Source organism: Strigops habroptila, chromosome 1 (assembly GCF_004027225.2).
Source record: "Strigops habroptila isolate Jane chromosome 1, bStrHab1.2.pri, whole genome shotgun sequence".
NCBI lineage: Eukaryota > Metazoa > Chordata > Aves > Psittaciformes > Psittacidae > Strigops > Strigops habroptila.
This window is the reverse complement of record NC_044277.2, coordinates 89454380-89466499: the sequence shown is the minus strand read 5'-3', so window position 1 is coordinate 89466499 and position 12120 is coordinate 89454380. Positions and strand designations below refer to the sequence as shown.

The window sequence follows — 12120 nt, the reverse complement described above, 5'->3', positions numbered from 1 at the left end:
CCTTGACAGAGTTTGACAATTTCTTAAGGGATTTGACAGAGGAAGCAAAAGGTTACGGAAAGCTCAGTTTTTCTTCTTAGGTGCCTTACCTTCTCAGCAGTGCAATCATGTGGAAGAAGCCAATGTGAAGCACCAGATGAAAGCAGGCAAGTAAATACATTTCAAATTCCTTTTTAATTTAAAAAAAGAAAATCTAATAGTTTAAGCCAACTTCAGGAAGCTCTGGCTCAAGACTGAACACTCAAGGTTAAGACCACTACTAAGCAGTAGCATTTTGTAATCAAACCTCTAATTTTGTGCTGTGTTCACGCTAGCAGTTACTGGCTGAATTTGCTCCCGAATTCAGTGCTACCTGAGTTGGGCACCAGTGGCAATCTGCCACTGAAGACTGGGGAAAAATTGGCACTATCCCAGCACGCTCCTTTCCAGCTGGGGTCCGCTCCCCACATGTGCATAAGAATATCCATCATCTGGAGGTGATTGACTAGTTGTAAGGCAGGGTTTTTCTCCAGACACTGCAGTCCTTCACTGAGCTGCTTAAGCATCATATCCCACCACTGGCACGCAATTGGACATGGTAGAGAGCCTGAAAATTTTAGGAACAGAGATGCTGCTGGCTACAGAATGACTTCTTAACAATGATGCTTTAGGTGGACACTACTGGCTTTTCTTTCTTAGGATGTAACTACAAAGGATGAAACTACTGCTCGTGGAATGACTGTAATATTGTTTCTGCATTATAGCCACGTTCTGCCCTATTGGTGAAAACATAAATATGTACCAAAGAACCAAGTTCTGTCCACAGAGTTCCAGTAACTTAAATCCAACAGGAAGAAGCATGCTCAAGAAAAACTCAGATGGGGATTTTGTCCTTCAGTTTTTCTCATACATGAAATACATAGCAATATTCCTGTTTTAGTAACTCTCTATTTGTTTTCCATTAGGCATTATGAAACTTACTTTAGCAAATATGTTTTGTGGGTTGTCATCCATAGCTTGTTAACCACTATATTCATTTAGGCACTACACATATGCTTTTTCAAATGTAGACATAAGGGGAAGTAAAAATCATGCCAGAGAGCATTGGTTAGTTCCCAGGAAAGATGACATCTAGAATTTGGCAGCTTTCAGATATGGGAAGAGTACAAACATAGTCAGACTCAAAATTTTAGAGTCATTTCTGTAGGCCATTTCTTTTGTCTTGGTGATCCCAACTGCTACAGTTATTTGTAGCTTAAACTGGCCTTATTTTTTAATACAAAATACATAGCACAGTTTTCTTTAGGTATAGAATTATTGTAGTAGAAATTATGTTTGCAAAACACCTTCCCTCAAACTCTCAGTACTTCCAGAAACTTATTTTTACTGGACATTTGATGAAAATACTGTTGTAATTCACAACATCACTACCAAACCTCTTAGAGAAGGACATGTATGGATGGTAAACAGAAAACACTGAGTTATCATTGGCTTTCCAATAAAGAGAGAGGGAAAAGTGGTCACACCAAATCACCAGAAGAGACCTGGCCTCTACCACCCAACAGAAAGTGGGGCAGAGATCCCCAAGGTCACGCTGAAATGATTTAAATTACCTTCACTCATCAGAGCAGCACAGGGGTCTCAGATCCTCCCAAAAGCCACAGCCGGTAAAGCCTCCTGCACTTGATGATCTTGAAGGAATTCCAACCTAGCTGATTCTGTGATTCTATGAACCCTGGCTCCTGCTCGGCCAGGTATCAGCTTCCCAATGGGGCTCCCCAGCTCAGGCACAAGCCTGGCTGTCAGCAAGGAGCCTCCATCCTTGGGTGACAGCTGCCATGACTGAGAAAGGAATGTGCATCTCACATCCATGTACGGCAGATAATAAACACTACAAAGCTATAATGCTAGTGATGAGGCTTCCTACTCAGGAAAACCACACTAGCTCCAAGATAGTTGACTCATTTTTTTAAGTAAAAATGGTTGATTCTGTAAACAAACAAACAAAAAAGAATAACAACAAAAAACCAATGTAAACCAAGAAACACCGCAATCCAAACCAACCAACCAACCAAACCAACCCCTGCCATCAGCAGGAATATCTATCTAAATGTGGATAGCAAGAGTAAAACCACATCAAGCATCCCCTGCAAGCATTCCCTCTGGAGGGCTGCTTCCCCCCAATACTGAAGTCCAGCCTGCCCTAGGAACTGGTTCCCCTCCTCACCAGTGCTTTCCTCCCTGAGCAAAAATACAGTATTACACACAAGCAGACCTGTGTTGGAGATCATCATGGGGCTGGGAAGCCAAGCACTGGACCAAGGCCAGCAGCACAGCCTCCCCTCAACCATAAACTTTCCTGAGCTGCTTTTCCTACCAAGGGATGGCTATCACTTGGTGGCCAGTCCTCCGCACTGTCCTCTCTTTGCTGTTCAAGGAATGACCCATGCCTATTTTGGCTTGGTTTTAAGTCCAGCTGGTAAGAGACAACGTTTAAAGACAAGTCTGGGTGCTGGAACGTAACACTGTCGAGGGGACAGGTCTAATAGCCATCACCAAAGATAAATTTATTCTCTGCTGATGCAACTACTTTTTAATACCCTAATTCTGGGAGGGCACTAAGCAATGAATTGTAAATTGTAACAGGGCTTCTGCATGCGCAGTTGGGCCCAAAGTGCTTAATATATTACAAACACAACAGATATCTGCAGGAAGAATATATTCTTATCACCATTTAAGAAAAAGATATTTATATGACATTATGGAAGACCTCTTTGGGGAAAAAAAAGTGCCTTCAAATATGTGCAATGTTTTAAAATAAAAATTAAGAGCTTGTTCTGCAGACTGTGATTGCACTGTAAAAGGGAAATAAAACCCTTCAGTGTGTTTCCTCAAGGTTTAAGAAAGTAGTTAAATACTGTACAGTTTATAATATTCAGTTTGCCTCAGCTTCTGTAAAATAATTAGACACATAGGGGGACATATTCAAAATTTTGACCTAGTCTACTTGAAAACTATTTAAATGAAGTATTAACCGATACATACATTGCTGAATCCCTCTGCCAATACTTGCTGATTATCCCAGCAGTTTTCCCTCCTATTGCTGTATGAAAGAAACAGCCAACTAATTCATTAACCAGGAGGTGTTGATTACATACATAGTTATCAAAAGCACAAGCTACCCTTTTTTCCCTTTCTCTCAGTTACAGTAATTTCAGGTGACTGCAAAACAAGCAGACTGAAAATATTCAGCCTGAAATTTCATACTTAAATAATACTTGGGCAATGCCTCCTTAGGAACCCAAATAAGACACACGAATTTCACGCACTTAAAAGCCCAGCTACGCACAGCTAAGAGCTATTCTCAATAAAGTATTCTATTTTAAAAGTGGGTAAAGCCAGACACAGAGAATTCGTTTTTTCCCCAGAATAAGTATGTCCACATAAGTGGAACATCCCCTGAATTTTACATTATATCTCCTTTAAACTCAAATTAGTTTCCAAATGCAAAAAAAAAGTCCCCATTTTCCTTTTTGCATGGCCTAACTACAGAAGACCTGGTTATACATATAAGGAATGAATGTTGCCTTCTAATAAACTGATTAACTGTGTATTTTGATAACTGTATTTTCAGTTTTACAGCCAACTGAAAGAAGCCCCCAAACCCATGAAAAATGACCTAGCATTTTTATCAGCACTTCCTACCTATTTATATTTATGCATACCAAAATCCATAGTTTCAATAGACTCTCAAATTGTTCTCAATAACTCACTGTGATGGCCAGAGCCCCAGAAAGCGACTAACTGTGGAACAGGCTAGTCGTTGAAGACAATTTTGAAATATCAACCCACAAGGCCAAGTCTTGTCATTGATTAAATATGTCATTGATTAAATATGTCATTGATTAAATATGTCATTGATTAAATATGTCATTGATTAAATATGTCATTGATTAAATATGTCAGGTTTGGTCTCTAAGTAAAGCTAGCAGTGCATGTTAATGTCATACATGATTGCAATAAAGTGTTATAGCTCTAGAAGACAAAGCGTTACATGATTCAATAAAACTCTTCTAGTACATGATGTAACTGAATTATTAAGAAGTAAAACACAGGGATTTTAAGGATCTTCCTCATCAGCAAGACCTGTTCCCAGATAAGCTTGAACAACATGGTACCACTGGCACCTTGGTTGTCACATAACTAAAGAAAACAGGAAAGAGAAAAAAGTGCTTTAAAAAACCCCCAAAAAACAAAAAAACCAAACCAAAAGAAATGTGATCTGAAATATTCTTCCTTTAATTCTAGGAAAGGCTCCCTCTTAGAAAGAGAGCATTATCATGGGAAAGAGCACCTACGCTGAGCTGGATCCTCAGATTTCTGTAGCTATAAAACACTGTGGACAAAATCCTGGAGAAACAGGTTGAACAGAATGTATGACAGGTCTCTGTGTCTGTACTTTGTTGTTGTGCTTTACAATTTTTGTTTGTGCTAACTCAGTAATCAAGAACTCAACCCACCACCTGGCTCAAATAAAACCAGTTTTTGCTTGAAGTTTCTTCAGCATCTCTAGTCGCTTTGCAAGGTCACACTGAGGATTAGTGGTATCAAATAGGAAGGAAAAGCAAGATGTTTTGCCAAGCACGCAATATACAGTGCCTCCCTGGCACAGGGCAGACAAAACAAAGGCAAAGGCAAGCCATGACTGTGGGAAATGCCTGCTTTTACTTATTTTCTTTAAACATCCTCCAAAACAAAATGTGGAGAGACCCATCACTGTAACTGAAGAGTTTTATACAGCATTCTACTTTGTCAGACAACATTCAGGAGGGCAAGGCAGTATTTCCAGTATCCCCAACTTCTGATGTATGTCAGCTGCTCTTTTTCCTTCTTCCCACTGTAAGCAAAAACATTCTACTTAATGATATTTTGCATACTCTTGGGCAGAATGTTAACTACAAAAGGCAGGTGGATTTACATTCAGGAAACGCAGTACCTAATGGCAGTTAACTTTTCAGAGTTCAGTGACAAAAATCTTATCTGCTTAATTTCCTACAGCCTTACATCACCATTATACCATGAGGTAAGCTCTCTCTTACCAGTCCAGTCCTGTGCATAACTCACAAAACACATAAGTTCGCACTGGGTTCATGAAGGGTAAAACTGAGTATTTCTGTGCAATTAGAACATGTGTAGTCACTCAATACTGCTTCTAGCACTTGTCATACGACATCACTAAGGGAATGGGTCATAATACTTCTATTCAGACAGCTTTTGAAGGCCTATTCCAGCAACTGACTGCAATACGATATCCTTTTGCCCTCCTCAATATCCAGGACAACAGATGGATATCCATGTCCAATATTATTTTGTGCAACGTCCCGAGTTATACTACAAATGGCTTACGTAACACAGCTAAAACAAACTACTCTGCAGCAATGAATGGGGACTCTGTTGTTGAAGTCTTTGCCAACTGCATGCATCATTCTTGGTTCCGCTAACGCTGAGCAGGGACAAAGGCTATATTCTGTCCTTCATGGCAGCACGGCACAGTGATGATGCTGTAAATTAAAGAAAGCACTACACACCGACAACAGACTCATTACTATTTTCTTACTCTCAGTTTCAATACATAAATGCAGCATAAGGTTCCTCACATTGTGCTGAAAACAATGGGAAACAGGGATAAACATGAGAGAGCCTTTCCATAGCTGAAGAACGTAGACCCCACTTCCTCCATCTGGATCAAATTTTGCTGGATGTTTTTGCATCAACTGTCTATCCTCGTTCTTACCTTTTCTTTTCAGAGCTGCTGAAGCATATCGATATTTTAAAATATAATCTTCCCCAGAACAGCATAATTATACTCCTTTGAGAATTTGTTCCACATCTCTGGTAATGTCATTATCTCTCCACTATCCTTATTTCAGGCAAATACAAAAAATACAAGTTTGAGAAAAGATCTAAGAAATTTTCATTTGTAACTAGATGTAGACATTTCCCACACAGGTAAGTAAATTATACAGTCCCTATTCCTCCATAACCCCTTGTTCTACCACTGTTCCCTGTGCACCTCTCCTTTTCCCCACAGATATATGACCTGGGCTGTCTGGCTGTTAGGTGTGACCTTGATATCATCATGATAATGAAGGTAACTGAAGTGCAGACTTCAGACAGCACACATCTAATAACAAAGCTGTTGCAGAAAACTGGGAATTCCAGATAATATTACAAGCCTAGAAGGATACGTATGCATACAGAAGTAACATTAACCAGACTCAATGCTGATGTCCCAAGAAAAAACACTTCTGTATCAATACTATGTTTGCCTTAGGAACAAAGAAATGCCTATGAACATCCTATTGCCTTTAGGAAAAAAATAATACTAGTATGCACAAACCTCTGACTATTTTCAGTAAGTTTTATCAGGATTCAACAGGATAGTATTAACTACCACCAGCTAAAGGGTACCTACCTGACCAACATTGTCTCCAGTGCTTCTGCTCAACAGCCCCACTCATCCCCAGCCTAGATGATCCACTGGTTAAAAAAACACCCCAAAACCCCCAAAAGGTTCTCTTATGAATGGCAACCTGACACTTCATGGAGACGGTTACATTACAGTTCCCACAGTATTTAAAAGTTAGATTCTAAATAGGAGGAACAGTGAATGTAATTCTACTGCCAGGAATAATAAAACAAAAATAAAAACCAACAAGCTTTCTCAGGTTAACAGGACCCCCAAAAAAATCCCTCTCTAAATTTGGGATATATTCTCATGCAAGCAGAATATTTGGGATATATTCTCATGCAAGCAGAAATAGTAATTAGACCAGTCACTAACAGGAAAAACATTTTCCCTTTTCAGTGTTTTTGAAGGAAGCAGAGAATTTGGTGCAAACACCACCCTCTTCTTAGAAGATTTCTACAGAAGTTGATGTGAGCGAAAAGTCACTGGGTGAAAGCTTCACAACACAGAAAATACATGCAGCCCATCCCAGTCTGTGACAATAATCTAAATACACCACCAAAAAAGAGCTGGAAATAAGCTTAGAAAGAGTTCAGGAATTATTTAGAGCTCAGACTGTAAATACACAAAGTAAAAAATACAGCTACTCATGGGCACATGTTGGGTTACAACAGCTGCCACTAAAACTAGCATCAGACACTACTCACAAACTGGATTCATTAGAGTGGAAATAACAAACCTGAGCAGACTATAAGCCACGATTACTGATTTGAGTGCCAATGAGCAGTGCTGATAGGTCTGCAGGAGTTGCCCAGTCACCTTCATGGGTGGTTTCAACTGTGTCAAAAATAGAGATAAAAACTCCAAGGACTCCACAACTCCACAAGGACTATGAGCAATCCCACACTGCTTCCAAATACATATTGTGCTTGAAATCATTCTTGTATAAATAAAGATATTGGTGAAACCAGTCCAGTGACAGCATCACCCCGATCAATTTCTCTGCCAAACTAATGAACAAAAGGTCCTTGTGAGTGAAAAGACCTACCCCTACCACTATGAGCAACAAGAAAAATTGTAGCTGGTGGACACGGCCATAATGAACAGGTCCCCTACACTACTTACCTCCTCCTGCAGGGACTTCATTTGGAAGTCATGAAACTCCACAATCATTGGACCAGGACTCTTCCCCAAAGAAAACAGAGTATGGCAGCAGCAGGAAAAAGAAAAACTAAGGGGTTTGATGCTGCATAAACATGCCTATACAGCTACTGAATACGAGCACTGAGAAATATCTGAACTCAGAAGCTTACTAAGTTTCACGCTGAACTTCATATTTCAAATTAGCAGCCACTCAAAAATATCTGTTATGTTGAAACATTCCTAAAATGAAGCACCTCAGGTTCCCTTATACAAGATTTTCTACTATTGTAGAAGGACCATTGCCTGCCCTGTAAAGTTCCTCTACTCCCTTTGGCTTTTCCTTTTTGAAATTCCCTTTTCTTTACCAGGAACATTTTGAGGATTTTTAAAAAATATTTATTTATTGAAGCACTCCATTGGAAAAGGACAGCACTGATACAGAATTATTTCTTTAAAACAAGTCACACACTTTAACAGCACGTAATTCAAATGCTTACCTTGAAAAGAAGTCTGACAACTTTTGTTTACATGCCTTAACTTGCTCATTTGCATTCTGTAAAATATTTTGAAGTCATTAACTGGAAGTTATGGAATCCTCTATGGTACACAAAAGAAACCTTCATCCCATGGCCAGTCATCCTGTGTCATTAATGTGCTGCATGATTCAAGCACATCTGGATTTCTGGTAAGAGCATATGACCAATCATAAAAGCTATATATAAACCAGCTCAGCTTGGACTCCTGCATTCATCTGGGAAACTGTCAGCAGAAGCTCTCTCCTTGGTTGTAGCTGTATTACTCAACACACAGTGTGCAGGAATTGTTTGTGGAAACATTAGGTATTTTTAGACCCGGCCTCTCCATGGGAATTCCACACTGAAAAAAAGGTATCATTAATACACTCAAACCCCTCATTGTGTCCTCTGCTATGAATTTACATACAGGGGTTAGAGGGTGAATTGCTCAGCTATAAGTTGGAATTCACAGATGTGTTTAAGCACCTGCTGAAAATAACTAGGAATTATGCTCTTGACATGAGTACATGCTTCTCCTTTCCTGCAAAGTAAAAGCCTCAGCTCAATACAGAAGTACACGTAAAATGAATCAATAGTGAATGAAAAGCCACAAATCCTCTTTTCTGATTTCTAGTTCGTCTTAGTTGCACACAAGTATGTTGTTTTAATCTAGTTTTGAAATTACCTTAGTATCTTAAAGGTAAGATATTCTGTATAATTTTTCTTGATTAAAAAAAAAAGGCAAAATAACCTGAAAGAAAAAAATATTTACATGGGCATTAAGCATGAATGGAAAGGGATAATCAGGAAGAAACAAAGACAACTGAGCTGGAATATTTGCCCCCCTCTTCCTCTCAGCAGCATGCTCCAACATAAGTGTTAGATACTGACAGGTATGAACAAAGTTATTGATCCACTTCACTGCAAACTAATACTTTTTTTGTGACTGTATGGAGGATTTTGTACACACTGAGCTTCAGAGCATTGCTGTTCTTCCTCGCCAGCACAGGAGCAAAGCTACGAGGAACGGGATGAAGCAACCGCCGTGACTTGGAAGAGCATTACTGTAGCAATTCCTGAGCTCTGGTTTCTGAAGAGAGAAAACGGGTGGGGTGACTGGATTCCTTTCCGGGGAAAAAAAAAAAAAAAACCACCAGCTTTTTTTCCAACTTTTTACTTAGAAGTCTGAGTTGTTATTACGACGATTATTTAGCAGCTTGTAAGAGCACCAAAATAAGCACTGCAATGTGTGTGTATCAGGCACAGCTTTACTAGGGAGTAAAAGAGTAACGTGCTGGGAGAGCAATGGCCCCTTTCTGCACCCATTCACAGCCTCCTGGATGGTGTCCACAGACCTGGTCACCGACACAACACATTCACGCATCCACACTGCAGCATCATTAGCCTTCTACAACTTCAAAATGCCAAGTAAGCATATATGCAGTTCCCACGTTGGCATTTACATATGAAATAGGCACAAAACAGGCTTTTAAAAATTTGTTTACCAAACACTTACTTCTCACACAGGCACACATAAAGGACAAGCCCACGTTGACTTCCATCACACAGTGTCATGCCAAGTTTCTCACCACTCCTGGGCACAGAGATGCCAACAGTGATGGAAAATAACCTTCCCAACCTTTAGACACCCAGAAGTCTATCATCTCTTTCATCTTGCTATCAGGCTGGAATCCCTGTGATTCATGTTTTGTGGTTCCTAGGCTAGTGTGTTTCCCCAGGCATGAAGTCAACTGCGTCATGGAGGATGCAGTCAGATCAGAAATCCACAGCCTGCACGTAACTAGGGCCGTGCTGCCCTGAACCTGTCAGGCTAGCGCTTCAGAAATTAAGAGTACAAACCTTAATCCACTGCACAGGTTTGCCAAACACACAGAACTGCATGTTCAGAGGCACAGCTGCCTTATTCACCACAACAGCCCAGCTGAACTGAAGACATGCAAATGTAGTTGCAGGGACACAGAGGAGGAGGACTTGGCCACTACCGAAGAGAATTAATTCTCAGCGGTGAGACATCCAGCTGTTAATTACGTCTCAGGATGAATGACAGTCTAACTGTATCTTCAGGCACTTCATTTTGATAATTCATTCACCACAGAGAGCATCCCTCAGATGAAACTCCCAGAAGGGAAGAGCAGACTGGGCAGCTCCTGGAACTGGTGGTGCTGTTCAGAGCCATGTCCCACTGGCGCAGCAAGGCACGTGCCCCTGGGCACACAAATCTATATCTCATTAATCCACACCCTGTAGCAGTAGGCATGAATACATGGCTGGGGGTGCAAAAGGGAAGTCTTGTGAAAAGAGCCACACACTCAAAAATTGTAGGTGCCTCCACATGTTGACTTTGTGGCAGTCATAACCACAATACCTTATTTTGGAAGGTCTGTTGAAAGAAGGGCAACAAAAAAATGTGGAAGCCCTAATGACAGTTGTGAAAAACGTTACTATTAAATTGTTTTGATTTTGGATGATCTCAAGGAGGATACAGAAAAATGACCGGATGAATGCCTAGGTCAGTTCCAGCATTTTCTTCATTTTTCTTCTAGCAGAGAGAAAAAAAACCTGGCTGTATGAATGGCGCTCCAACACCAATGCAATAGTAAAAACACAGAGCACTGAGCAGTTTGGGTATTACCTACACAGAAAAACTGACACCTGTGAATTACTTGGGTTTGGTGCTGTTTATGTCTTAAGACACTTGAGGCAGGAGGAAAAAAGGAAAAAAAAGGGCAAACCAAAATAAGCCAGCAAGATCAGTTATAGCCTTGCTTGCTATGAGAGAAGGGCGATTGTTCTATTTGTTGCTTGCCTATGTTTACTTTCTATCCCTTCACAGTTCTCAACATCTCCGCCACTTCAACAACAGAAGCCCTTCTCTGTAACAGAAATTTCTGCTCTATAGGCCCAGGTAGAAGACTAATACAAAACCTTGCAGAGGATATAAAAGCTAATGCAAGAGAAATATACCGGGTGGAGCAGGGGGAAAGGTTTGTTTCATCAGAGGGCACAGAAAGAATATCCAGTTTCCTTTGGAAGAAAGAGAGTTAAGTTATTCTGCACAGGAACTCCCTTTCCAACACATGAATACAGGATGTTGTCTCTCCTTTTGGACAGTCACATTAAGTGGAAGAGGAACCACAGCTTTCCAAAAGCATCCCACCTCCTGATGTATCCATGTGAACATTCCACCTCAAAGTTCAATCATTCTATCTAAAAATTCTTTGAGGAACTGTTCAATCCTCATGTAAGATGTCAATTTTTAAAGAGGAATTATTTAAAAGGCAAAACGCTAGAAGCAAACAAAGCAAAAACAGAGAGTTACAGGAAAGCAAAGGAGGGAAGAAGGAAGGGAAAGCATTTGGGTTTGCCTCTACTGAAATTGTTTTGATACAGTATCCCTGTTGCATGAATTTTCCATATGCCTGTGTCAGATCCACTACTTCAAGCCACAGAGCTGTCAGATGCTCATTTTTTATTGTGTGCTTACGTGGCAGGCCAACCTTTCTGTTGAATCAGTCATTTTTTCACAAAGCCAGAATCTGCAACCCAGAAAGATATACATGCTCCCTTGGCTAAAAGTCTCAACTTTGCAGCAGGAGTGAGTCGGCAAAGCAAACCACTACATTCCGGTACCTAACAACTGTTCTCACAACCAGTGCTTTTATGTAAAAGAAATATAACACTATGAACAACATGAGAAATAGCAACATATATGAATATCACAACTATCACAATGGAAATGCAGATTTAAATGCTATTATAAACTCGCAATTCTTAAAATAATCAAAAAAAGGTCTCACAAACTTTTGTACTTGCTGAACTTTGTCTTTAACAAAATGAGAAGCAGAAGACATTCAGTTCATGAAATAAAACTTTAATACTTTAGTTAAAACTTAAGCATCTTGTAGACTAAGCAGAATTTGGAAAAAAAAAAAAAAACCAAACCATCCCCCCACACACACACTTTTTCTTTTACCTGTATCTGATTAAGAATTC

At 40.0% G+C, this 12120-nt stretch overlaps 1 protein-coding gene and 1 long non-coding RNA gene across 8 annotated transcripts in view; both read right to left on the bottom strand.

Moving 5' to 3' along the window:
- Nucleotides 1–12120, bottom strand: part of HIVEP1 (HIVEP zinc finger 1) — a 135789-nt gene that overhangs the window by 105110 nt on the left and 18559 nt on the right. For 3 of the 7 annotated variants that reach the window (XR_003991663.1, XM_030487570.1, XM_030487664.1), the window contains exon 1: nucleotides 8089–8780. The exons of the other annotated variants lie outside the window; for them this stretch is intronic. Coding sequence is in view for 2 of the 3 variants with exons in the window: in XM_030487570.1 (XP_030343430.1) it covers nucleotides 8089–8143 (55 nt within the window). In the remaining variant the exon portion in view is untranslated. Of the gene's footprint in view, nucleotides 1–8088; nucleotides 8781–12120 lie in introns of those variants that run through there. 7 annotated transcript variants of the gene reach the window in all.
- Nucleotides 4256–6893, bottom strand: LOC115608823. Its single transcript, XR_003991670.1, has 2 exons — nucleotides 5774–6893; nucleotides 4256–4876 (listed from the first exon to the last, which is right to left on the bottom strand). It is a non-coding gene; the product is annotated as an uncharacterized LOC115608823 (long non-coding RNA).